The sequence below is a fragment of the Scophthalmus maximus genome, chromosome 12 (assembly GCF_022379125.1).
Source record: "Scophthalmus maximus strain ysfricsl-2021 chromosome 12, ASM2237912v1, whole genome shotgun sequence".
NCBI lineage: Eukaryota > Metazoa > Chordata > Actinopteri > Pleuronectiformes > Scophthalmidae > Scophthalmus > Scophthalmus maximus.
The window spans coordinates 16,455,335-16,467,974 of NC_061526.1; the positions used below are offsets into that span (position 1 = coordinate 16,455,335).

General features: G+C 45.6%; 1 protein-coding gene across 17 annotated transcripts in view; it reads left to right on the forward strand.

The window, feature by feature from the left end:
• nrcama (neuronal cell adhesion molecule a) overlaps window positions 1-12,640 on the forward strand; it is a 50,542-nt gene that overhangs the window by 20,668 nt on the left and 17,234 nt on the right. For 13 of the 17 annotated variants that reach the window (XR_004785255.2, XM_035609538.2, XM_035609547.2 and 10 more), the window contains 4 exons: window positions 10,791-10,972; window positions 11,426-11,443; window positions 11,775-11,880; window positions 12,419-12,612. Coding sequence is in view for 16 of the 17 variants with exons in the window: in XM_035609538.2 (XP_035465431.2) it covers window positions 10,879-10,972; window positions 11,426-11,443; window positions 11,775-11,880; window positions 12,419-12,612 (412 nt within the window). In the remaining variant the exon portion in view is untranslated. The remainder of the gene's footprint in view (window positions 1-10,790; window positions 10,973-11,425; window positions 11,444-11,774; window positions 11,881-12,418; window positions 12,613-12,640) is intronic. The other 4 variants (XM_035609563.2, XM_035609575.2, XM_035609646.2 and 1 more) reach the window with 1 other exon arrangement.

Consider the following 12,640-nt stretch of genomic DNA (forward strand, 5'->3'; position numbering starts at 1 on the left):
AACAGTAGGGACAAGCTGATCGACCAAATTCGAAATGACATTCATCTGTGAGGTGTGTCATTGCTGCCGCACAGTGACAAAGATCAGTACCATTGTAGAAGTTGACGTGGAAACCTGCAAAAATAAATGGACACAAACCGGAGACCTGCTAGACCTGCTAATTTAGCCAACGTGCTGTGAAAAGTTATGTATTTTGTGCAAATAATAAAATCGTAAATCTGAAAGTTGCAATATGTCCACACCCAGAGAGGTGACAGGGCATACCCCGCATTTGTTTTCAGACAGAGGACTTTGAATATGAGTGGAAAATTTGGAGCCACATGACCTGGCATCACCTGCTGCTAAACACACACACACACACACACACACACACACACACACACACTTCACCACACACACAGACTGGGAGAGGAGGGAATCAGATGCTATTTGATACATTTTGTGAAAATAATCCAGTTTCATTTTGTATTTCGTGCACGTCTGGATAGAAATACAGAAAGTATTGATTGCGTCACTGTCACCATGAATATAAGAGGACCTGGAAGAGAGTGACAAAGGATAGGGCACATGCCCTTTAATATGTTATTATTATAATATTATTGTGAGAATTACACACAGGGACGCCCATAAACTGTATTTGATGCTGCTCAGTATTCAAATGGAAATATGAGGATATAAGGATTGTAATTGTGCCCACAGACAACTAGCCAGTAATACACAGCATGCAGCATCTGCTTTGTGGAAAACCCATAAAACATATTTGTCAGTTGGGAGCAATGTCTTAGTAACTAGAGCAGGCGAGCATGTGCTGCAGAGCAGTATTACATAACACACCACTACAATCTCTCCACCTTCCGTTACTATCATTGCCATCTGAATAGCTCCGTGAGAGCACTCCACTTTATGATCCATGATTTTAACAGAGAGTCATCATCCCAACAGTTTATATCAGTGAGACGATGACATTGAAAAGCGGTTTGGATTCGGTGATTGTAGCTTGTGATGGGTATTTTCTCCTCTCCTCTAGTCTTTGCCCTCCTACCGTTCCCTCTCTCCTCCTCTCTGCGATTAATCCTGATGAACAGATGGGTGGAGGAGAGAAAAAAGGGGACGTGCCAGCTTGTTGCGCTGCCATAAACACCGTCAATCAGTCCCCTCCCCCCACTCTCACCTCCTGCCCCTTTCCCATCATGCCCCTTTCTCTCCTGTCAACGTTTCAGTCTGCTCTACCTCAATCTTTCATCCCTCCACACACTCCGTGCTTTATCACCATGTCGTTATATTTGCACCGCCGAGCCTGATGGTGTTGTCTGTCGGTCCATCGATTGGTCTGACCATCTGTCATCAGTAACAACAACAACAACAATCCTGCCCACATTAAATATACAGTGAACGCGCATGTTCTCCTGACAACAAAGCATTTCTCATTTTCTTTGCTTGCGAGAAAGCTTTTTGCGCTGTCACCTCACAGCAAGAAGGTTCTGGGTTCGAGTTCAAACCAACCAGGGGCCTTTCTGTGTGGAGTTTGCATGTTCTCCCCGTGTATGCGTGGCTTCTCTCCGGGTTCTCCGGCTCCCTCTTACAGTCCAAAGACATGCAGAATGGGGTTGGGTAAACTGACCGGAGGTGTGAATGTGAGAGTGAATGGTTGTCCGTCTCTGTGTGTAACCTGTCCAGGGTGTACCCCGCCTCTCGCCCAATGTCAGCTGGGATTGGCTCCAGCCCCCCCGCGGCCCTTAAGTTGATTAAGCGGTAGACGATGGACGGATGGACAACATAACATGCTGCAATGGGATATAATGCAGATTTAGGTTGCTCAAAAGCACAATATCAATATATGCACCCTTATAAGGAAGACCTGTATCTACCATTCATAGCAGAGTTTTGGAGCCGGGGGGCCATGTCGACGACCTTAACAGCAGTCTGGTCCCAGGATATAGATTGTGATATAGAGGACCGAACCTGGCGGCGTGCTCTGGCTAGAGTTCATTGTTCTCTCGGTTCCAGAGCATGGTGTAATTCAATGCAAAATTGTACATAGGAAACACTGGACCAGATGCAGATTGGCTTAAATTGACCCAAACCTTGACCTAGCCTGTGTCCGCTGCCACACATGTTCTGTTTCTGGCCCTGTCTCGAAATCAATATTTGTAACACTCTCTCAGGTTATTGCAATCCCTCCCGAACTCTCTCCTATCGCTGCTTCATTTAGTGTTGTCCCACCAGGCAGTCCACTATCCCGCCCCTCAACATGACTTTTTTGCTTTTGTAACGCCTTCCACCCACACATGCAAACTGGCTAGTTTGATCACACACATTGTGTGACTCCACCACCTCTAAATTAGAGGCAGCCCCTCCAGACACATATTGAGACCTAACAGCTTACGCCTCCACCTCGTCCCTGTTTATAGACCTGTATGACAAAGATGACACATCTACTATCATTATGAAGGCCACACAAAGAACCATTTTTTCTTTTTGTTATGTTTGCGAAACATTTCTAGTTTTGACAGTGGGAAAATAAGCTTCCTGTACAACAGCTTTGAAGGGCGCAATCTACCTACTACAATAACGAGGTCTTCGGAGATGCATCAGGTCTAAGGACAAGATATGCGTAGGAACGGCGGCCGTAAATGCATAAGTCTCACCTTGAAGGACACACAAACAGGCACACTCTCGGAGGCACGCGCCGTAACTCATGTCGTAGTAAATGGTCACATACCAAGGCCTCGTGCGTCTATCTGCTCATCAATACCTTTTACCGAGCAATAGCACCCGGGGAATACCGATGAGACTTGGCTCGTTTACAAGCCCAGCCCAGGATTTACTGCACGTGTCGGCTGTCACATTGTGTATACTTTATTAGAATGACTCCACAATGACAATTGGTGTAAGGTACCTGCATCATCTCAGCCTCCTTCGTTCCACAAATACACTTTTTTACACCCGGGAGCAGCATGGAGAAAAGGAAATGCTGTAATTGGATGAAGGGTTTGGAAGTAACCATAGAAAGAGTAAAATTACTGGATAGATAAATGTCATGAAATACAAGGGCTATTGATAAATAACCAATGTGAATGAGGAGCTGGCTTTAGTGATTGCTCAACTCCATTTTCTCCTCCTCACATATCAAGGTTTTTAAAAGATATTGTTTTTTTGTCGTTGTTTTCCTTCATTTTCTTCCTTTTTTTTGGTCATTTTACCGTCACGGTTGCTCAAATGCAACCACACAGAAACACAGTTCCATTATGGATTCAACCAGCACGCTCCTCTTCTCCGGCTGAGCCCACAGCCTTTGATGAGATGACCTTAGACAGGCAAGACATGGACAAACAACGCACACACACACACACACACACACACACACACACACACACACACACACACACACACACACACACACACACACACACACACACACACACACACACACACACACCCACACACACACACACACACACACACACCCACACACACACACACACACACACACACACCAACACATGCATGTGCACATGGGCAAACACCCAACACCCAGTGAAGCCCCCAGCACTCGACACGCTGGTCCATACGCATGGCAAAATGTGTGCAATTGTCCAAATATCACAGCGCTATAATTGGACGTTAGATGAAGCGAATTGTAAAGGCAGCTATCTATAATGGCTGCGATGGGTGCATGAGTCACATTGAATATTCTTTATCTTTATTTTAGTCATGACACATGGTCCTTATTTTGTTAAGTGCAGTATTTTTTTTGTGACAAACAGTTTGTGTTTTAATATTTCTTCATCAGACAGCAGGTGTGACACCTCAGACAGGAGACGGTACCCACCCTTCCTGTTTTCTCACCTTCAGTGAGACGATCACTCTGTTACCCGATTGTGCCTGGAGCAGGGCTGTTAAGATTCACTTCATAGAAAAGGCGACGATGCTCACTTTCCCTGAATAGGAATAAAGGAAAAAAGAGAACAGGAACAATAAGATACTCTTCTTTTCTTCTTTTTCTCAGGGTCAAGCTATTTGTATGAGATATTCAGGAGTGCTCGGAGAAGCATGGGAATTCGGTGCAGCATATTTTAATGGGCACTTATGCAGATGACACTCTCCCTTGCGCCGCTATGATTCTTGTGTCTCAGACGAAGCAAAATTTGTTAGGAATTCACGGCATTTTCCTTTTCTTTTGTTCCATCATTACAACACACTCTCTGATGCGGTTTCAAACTCTACCCAGTTGAACGGTTGTCGCATCCTTTATCATCAGACGTGTCACCTTGTGCCCTGGAACACCCCTGCCGTTTCAGCATTATCCCGGTGGTAAACAACACGAAGGACAATAGCCACCCGCGGTGGCGGTAGTGGTTGTAGAGGTGCGGATGGCCTGGCGCATGCTGACCATCAGCACTTCACAAAGCCTCAGAGAAAAGCAGGTGCCGGGGGATTCTGCGGATGCTGCTAGAAAAAGTGACCCCCCCGAAAAGGGGAAGGCCCTGTGTGTGTGTGTGTGTGTGTGTGTGTGTGTGTGTGTGTGTGTGTGTGTGTTTGTCTGTTTGTGTGTTTGTGTGTGTGTTTGTGTGTGTGTGTGTGTGTGTGTGTGTCTGTTTGTGTGTCTGTGTGTGTGTGTGTGTGTGTGTGTGTGTGTGTGTGCGCGCACATGTACATGCAAAAAAGAGGCTTAGTTTGTTTTGACTAGGTGGCTGTGTGCGATCCGGTGTGGGGGGGTTGTGGAGACAAAGAGGCTGCAAGTTCTGTATTTTCATTGCAAAGCAGTGGTGTTAGTGTAGAGAAAGCTCCTCTCACAATAACTTCCAATGTGGTGGTGTGCCGCTTCCGACGAAGTCAGCAGTTAAATCATGAGGCTCTCTAAAATTAAGCTGGAACTCGTGAGAGTTGCTGGTTCCGATTTTGCAGAGGAAACCCGATGGGCAGGAGAAATGGTCTACTGAAGTGCTCTTAGGCAATAGTCAAACAGTTTCCTGGTTGAATGTACAATGGTCACGAGTGAAACACAAGTACGCAATTACCTCATCCTCACTGGAAGGTATTTTGTTGTTGTTGTTTTTTTTACAAAACTCCACACCTCATGTCTGCATTTCCTAGTGTCAAGTATTAGTCTGACAGATAATAGGCCTTGTACAACACCCTGCATGGCTCGGCTTCAGCTCGAGAGTGGGGCGCTTTATTCCGGTTTCCTCATATTATGTGTCTCTTCACCTTCCAAGGGAATGAAAAGTGCAACATTATCCACCCATTGTCTGCAGCGTAGAGTAAAGTAAATAATACTTAACTCCGTAAAACGATACGGAACTTTCATGAATAGCTCCACATCTACCAAAGGGGATTAGTGAGGCGACGCTGCCTCTTGTTTTCCGTCCTCATCAAAAAGTCCAGTCCAGGCTTTGCCCCAAAGATGTAGGGCCATTTTCTCACCTTACAATGGGCTGTTGTTCACAGCAGACTGGGCGGCTGGATGCAGGTCCGTCCACGGGGGAGGGAGAGAGAGACAAGGGGAAGAGGAGACAGAGCAGTTGGTTAATAAAGTTGTCGAATGGACAGATTCATAGACAAAGACTTGGAGTCGAGGTCGGAGTTTTCTACTCGGGGTCAGCGTTCCCTTCAGATGTTTACACCGAGGACTGGTTACATTAGCATGTCTGTCTCTCATGGTGCCTAATAGCAACGCCATCTGTATGGTACAGTCCTGTGCATTTTGCATTCCTTCTCTTTGTGCTCAGCTCACAGCCCCAACCTGTGTCTGAATGGATGAGACAAAGTTATACTCTGGTGTCATTTCAGTCTAATGTAGACTGAGTTTCCTCTCCGTGTGTTTTGTGGGAACCTCTCACGGCTCAGAGCTCCTATTCTAGTGCCCCGGTCACTGGAGACGCTCAAATTGTAAGAAGGAAACTCCGGACCAGCCTGGTTAGTGTGTCACGATGCATGTTGCTCTAAATGAGAGGAACCTGGGCTACATTTAATTCCACCACAGGCCGCCAGTTCCATCATCGAATCTGCACATTATGTCATTGTGTATTGTGTATGTACAAAGAGTGATCCGTGTGTGTGTGTGTGTGTGTGTGTGTGTGTGTGTGTGTGTGTGTGTGTGTGTGTGTGTGTGTGTGTGTGTGTGTGTGTGTGTGTGTGTGTGTGTGTGTGTGTGTGTGTGTGTGTGTGTGTGTGTGTGTGTGTGTGTGTGTGTGCGTGTGTGTGCGTGTGCGTGTGTGTGTGCTGAGATGCGGGAGTCCTGTGTCACTGATTTAATGTGACTGCGGATGACTGTGTTTTCATCCCTCCCCTTAGTTCCCTTCCTGCCCCGTCAGGCTGTCGGTCGTCCCTCCGTGTCTCCCAGTGTGACTAAAGGCTGTGGAGCGACCAACTTAGCACGCTGCTGCAGGGTTTCGCAAAACTGAGAGGCAGGAAGACTGCTAAGTTTGTGTCAGCGGACTCCGCGTCACTCTTTGTTGGTTGTTGGCTTTGGTTATAGTCCCTGCTTTTTTTTTTTTTATCCATGTGGGGCAATAATCACAGAGGGGGGAAATAGGACCCCAGTGTCTTGGTTAGAGAAACTCAAAATCAAAGCCGATACAATAATTTTATTATTTGATGGTCTCTTAACAAATGGGTGTGATAACAAAGTGCCAAGGTGGTTCAAGAGTAGAAATGTAGTATAGACAATGCCTCAAGATGCTCATTATTGCTCGCTATCATATATCCCTTTTAGCAAGAAAATGATAAGCAACAAAGGCCTCCTTATAGACCTCTGGTTCTCTCAAATACAGAAATACTGACGTCGTCACACATACAGTACACTGAGAAAGAGGGAGAGCCGGGCCGATATATTGGTCGGCCCGATATATGAGACTTTCGCAGACATTTATGTTTGCTGGGATGTGTCGATATGAAAATGCAATGCAGAAAAGACACTCATTTATGTAAATTGATTATATATCTGGTTTGCATTTTTGTTTGGTTGTTATTTATAGGTATTTATGACTACCTTTAGGGTTAAACTGTAAAAAAGAAAATCAAAGCCTCAATTACATTTTGGTCATAGCGACATCTTAGGAATCATGCAAATTATTTGACACCCAAATATCGGTATCTGCCCCCCAAAAAATCCATACCGGTTGGGCTCTGGATTTTCAATAGCTTCAATAGACTTTCAAATGTTGAGTGCTCAGCTCAGTCTACGTGCTCAATGCAAAAGGAAGGAATACATTCAAGTTACAGGAGGTCACTGTGTGAAGGGGCGCATACAGTGGATTAACTCAGAAACGTCGTTAGTACGCGACCCCCGCCTCTGAATTACACTTTTTGTAGGCACTGGTGTAATGGCAGCGTGCGTCCGGGTAAAGGCTTTCTGTGGAAATGTGGAATATTGATTCATCGTTCATTGAAGACTCCTAGTATATTATTGCAGACTCACACTGTCGAGGTCGAAAGGGCGAGAGAAAGGGGACGTCATCTGGGAGAATGTGTGAGCAGATGAGGGTTTGCATTGACTCTCCGGTGGCAGAGATGTGCTGTAGGATGGGCACGGGGAACATCGTTCATTATGATCCATTAAAAGAGGTCCTTTTAAAAAAAAAGGATACACTGACTGAACTCCCTCTCGATCACTGGGCAGAAAGCGAGTGTCGGCCACTGCAAATGCTCAAAACGTGCTCTAAAACATCGGAATCCTTCGTGTCATTGAGAAAATATGCGAGATCAGCGTGACGGCCAGACCGGACTTAGGAGGATGCTAGAGGATGAATGGCAAAGCAAAAATGAAATAGATCGAGCGAGGCAGGAAGACAAAAGGACTGGAGTTATCAAGAGCTGCAGGGCGACTCTTTGACCTCTGGGCTTTGACCCTTGACTCATCGAGAAGAGAAAAGAGGAGGATGAGATATGTCCTGCCCCAAAGTCATCCCGCTCGTCCTTCCATGTCATCATCTTTTTCTTTTCTTTTTGATTCTGTGCCGGGCATGTTGGCGAATGATTGTTTCACATGTAGCCCGAGGAGGAATGTTAGGCTCTGTGTGTAATCGTGCTCCTGTGACACCCTCAGTGCTGCCAGAGAAAATGTCTTCCTCCCCACTGCACAGTACAGCCTCATGGGGTGGCCTTCAACTGTGGTGATTCACTCAACGGGCTTCCGAAAACACATTTTTTTGACCGTGCTACAAAACGGGTATGAAAGAGTGTTTGTCGCTTACACGCTATCTGATCATGCGGGGAAAAGGAGGTGAGGAATTCCCTCGCAATCGGTGCTACTTAACACACTTCTGGCGGGTTGAAATATGGATGTATTGACATATACGGAGTTCTTTTTCTTAAACCTCGAGCAGTTAAGTCATCCTCTCTCTGGAGTTGTGACCCAGGTCCTACGTAAAAAAAAGTTCTTCAACATTAGATCAAGAACCAATTTGGGTTTCATAATTTGGGAAATGCACTCTTTTTTTTTTAAAATTACTTGAGAAGATTGATTCTATTCTGATGTTTGCCTATCAATATACAGCTGTCTGTAGCCGGTAGCCTACCAGCCCTTCAAAAGCTCACTCACTGGTGGTTGATACAATACAGATTGTCCTTAGATTTTCTTATAGGCCTCGAATTCTCTCTAAGTCTGTGTCTACAATAAATAAGACGATCAGTGAAGTAATTTATGCAGCATTTTATTTTGGCACACATCCCCCATCACACTCTCTATACCCTCCGGCTAATTTCTGCTTCCCTTTCCTCCCCATCCTCTGAGTCTCTTTCTTTATACCTATTTCAACATTCTCTTTATCAATTTACCATCGTCCGTCTTCCCCTCTCTTTTTCTCTCTCACTGCCTTTCAGAGAAAAGTCCAATTTATAAGAAGCCTAAGCAGGTGAATGGGCTTCACTGGCCTGAGGTCCATCAAGGGTTAATATGGCCACCGTCGCTGTTGGGAGGGGAGGCAATATTTGCTGCGGCAGCATGGTGCATTATTATAATTAATCTGAATATGAGCCATTACCTTTGCATGATATCACATGGCCTTCTCCTCAACGGGATTAGAAGATTTAGCATGCATGGCCTGCATATGACGCATCTGACGCATTCAGTTGTGTTGCTCTCTTCTCTCATCGCATCTCTTTCTCCCCTTTTGTCTTCCATCCCGATTAACTAGTGAGAGTAATATCCAATAGGACGTGTCGGCGTAATTAGCCATGTCCCGGGGTTGTATGCGCTCACACTCTGCCTAGCTCAGCGGGATAATATCTGACACACTACTTTCTGGGTGTGCGTTCATTACCACACTCTCCCTATGTCATCAGACATGCCTCCTCTCCAAGCAGAGTAGTGGAGACGCGAGTGGCCTGAAACTCGCTGCGAGCCCAATAGTTTCACCTCTGAAGACCTGTATATGTGAATCTCTCCTGTGTGCGTGGCCCCTGTGCCTGCACACAATAATATGTGCAAGGATGCATGTGCCAGGTCATGAATAATGAAGGTGTCAGGATGGGCCGAGCCATTTGGCTGACGACAGCAGGACACTGCTCCACCTCGGATCCAGTCTCAGGCTGCTGTCAGGAGATACGACTTTATCAGAACGTCATTAAGTTGAGCTCTGACAATTAAAATGAGGGGGGGGGGGGGGGGACCAGTTCATTTGAGATTCATCTTGATTAAAATTAAACATATTATATGTTCATCTTCCTGGAGATTAAACAGGCTACCATGTATATTATGCGGGAGACAGATATTAATCAAAACCAGCATGTGCACAGGATTGTTTTAATGCCATTGTTGGCTATATTACCCCTTGGCTAATGAATCGAGGCCTGCAAATGCACACGTGTTCGGGGCTTATGTGCGCGCTGCAAGGCAAAGGACATAATAGAGGGGGGAAAAACAAATGCACACATAATTTACCGCACCTCGCGGTGCGGTTTGCAAGATCCCATTAATGCCAACAGTGATCTGTGCGTCCGCGACGGCTGTACGCATCAATCTGCGTCTCTTTGTTCGGCACCACGCGGCCAGTTGCGAGCGCTTATGGCTCGGCACTCATGTGGAAATTGGCCCATATGACACCACGTTAGTGTGTTTTGTGCACACGTGTCAGTGTGTGTGTGTGTGTGTGTGTGTGTGTGTGTGTGTGTGTGTGTGTGTGTGTGTGTGTGTGTGTGTGTGTGTGTGTGTGTGTGTGTGTGTGTGTGCACTCACGTGCCACATGTTTACAGACAAACACGTGGAGCTCGCCATGCTGTAGTCATCAGTGGCTATCCTGTTGTAGAGAACAATGCAAATGTAAACACAGCCAGCACCAAATTTCAGAACAGAAGAGGTTGTTTCTTCTTTCTAGAATGTAATACGCAGTGGATGTTGGAAGCTCCTACACTCCGAAAGCCTATAAGTGCACGAGTTGTTTAAGTTACAAAAGACTGGAATCAAGTTTGTTTTGACTTCTCCTACTGCTGAAGTCCTTACGTTGGCAGAATGATAGCCCATCCAACGGACAAGCCACTCGCCATGCTTCAATTTAACAACCTGCTTTGGACGTTGAACCGCGTGAATGTCTTAAGGCTTCACAGAAAAGTAAAGTTTCCCTTCCAGATCAGACTAAATATTTATATCCGTGTACCCATATCTCTCATTTTTATGGCTCAATTCTGTACACTTCACTTTGTAAATATGTGCGTGAGGTTATACTTCTATACTCCACGTGCACATCTTGTTCTTTGGTTCTGAAATGTATCGATGTTCTGATAATGCATCCAAAATAAATCTATGAAATGAATTGAAAACATCAAGTCAATCACATGCTATGTTTTAGGCTGCAGTGCGGATCCAGACTTCTGCGCCCTGTTGGCCACTGAACCTGCCGTTGGAGAAAAGAGGTTTTGGCCGCGATACAACCAACCATGGACAGGAACAGGAAGTGGGTGCCGGGCCTCGGAGCTGCGCTATTGATACTCTTGTGTCACGTGACTTCAGCGCTAGAAGTGCCTCTTGATCGTAAGTTTTTATGTAGGAAATGTTTTTAACTTTTCATACTCTATGGAGATTACATTCAACACTTGCAATTTCTGGGGGTGCAATGACTTAAAGTTGCTGTGAGATGCAACAAAGGGGCTTTAGACACAACATTTCGCATGTTTCCGCATGGGACTGTTTTTTGTTTTTTTTCAGTTAAGAAAAAAGTGTCAATTTTTTGAGGAACTCTGTATTCTTTCACATTTCAACTACTTTTCTTGCATTTATTGCGCCTGCCTCATAAAACTGGAGCCGCCGATGAGAATGACAGGAACGCTTTTCCTCACCAAACTTCACGCAGGCCCGATCAAATGCTTAAAAGTACCCGAAAGGTTTTTTCACCTGAACCTGCTGTTTTCTTCCTACTTGCAAAATACTAACCCCTTTCCTCAACATTCTACCACTGTGGTACGGCGTTTCATGACGGACAAAAAGCTAAAGTACTGGAAGGATGTAAGTTGGCTGTGACCTCTAGTGTGGAGTTTTTGCTCTTTAAAAACGCATTAACTTGTCTTGGTGTGGGATTGAGGAATATTAGACGTGCATGCAGTTTTGTTGTTGTTTTGTTTTTCCATCCCTGTCGCCACATATAGTGGCTTGCTTGTTTTGGAGCGGCGCTCTATGTATCTGTTCACATTGCTTGTCTTCAGATCAGGGGTTAGATTGTTGTTGTGGCTTGCAGTGAGTGTGAATGCATGTCGCCTGCACATCCACTGCCTGAAAATGTAAGCTTTTTTTGTCCAATGTGTGTGTCCAAACTATGCTTCCATTCATTGTTCTCCAGTGCCCCAACCCCCCACTATAACGCTGCAGTCCCCAAAGGATTACATCTTTGATCCGCGGGAGAACATCGTCATCCACTGTGAGGCCAAGGGGAAGCCGACTCCCAGGTGAGACGGATCACTTTTTTTGTTTTTTTGTCTGAACACGTGCAACGGGCAAAATAGTGTGTACTGTAGGTGTCCACCTGAGTTAAATACATTGTTGTCTTCTCTGGTTGACGACGTAATCGAGGTCCAAGAGCTCATGAAAGGGTGATGTGCCAAAAAGGTACAGCAGCAGTTTCTGAAATCAAGAGCAGACAGATTCCTAGTCCTCTCTGTGAAATTATAGATCTGCTCCTGAGGGCAACTTAACCCGGAGCCGTGCGGAAATATGGATCACCATAGCAACTGTTGTTATGGAGAGCAATGGCATGAGAGACACCTGGCAGAGGGAATTGGCCACAGTTTAGATTTGACACCAGCCAAATGGATCAAATGAGTTAGAAGCAGCCGAACCCCCTGCCGTGAAATCAGCGATCCATCCACCGGAATCGATTTTGATGATTTGGAAGTTACCGTGTCATTTAATCTCTTTTGTACGTCTCCTTGTTGCCACTATCCTGAAAAAATGAAGGTTCATTTTTACTGTTCTGCTCAATCTTAGCTTCTCCTGGACGAGAAACGGCACCCACTTTGATGTGGAGAAAGACTCCAATGTCCTGACGAAGCCCGGCTCAGGAACTCTGGTCATTGACATCAGCGGGGAAAAGGCGGAGGCTTACGAGGGGACGTACCAGTGTACAGCCCATAATGAGCACGGCACGGCTGTGTCCAACAACATTGTCATCAGACAGTCCAGTAGGACTTTTTTATTTTATTCTAATGG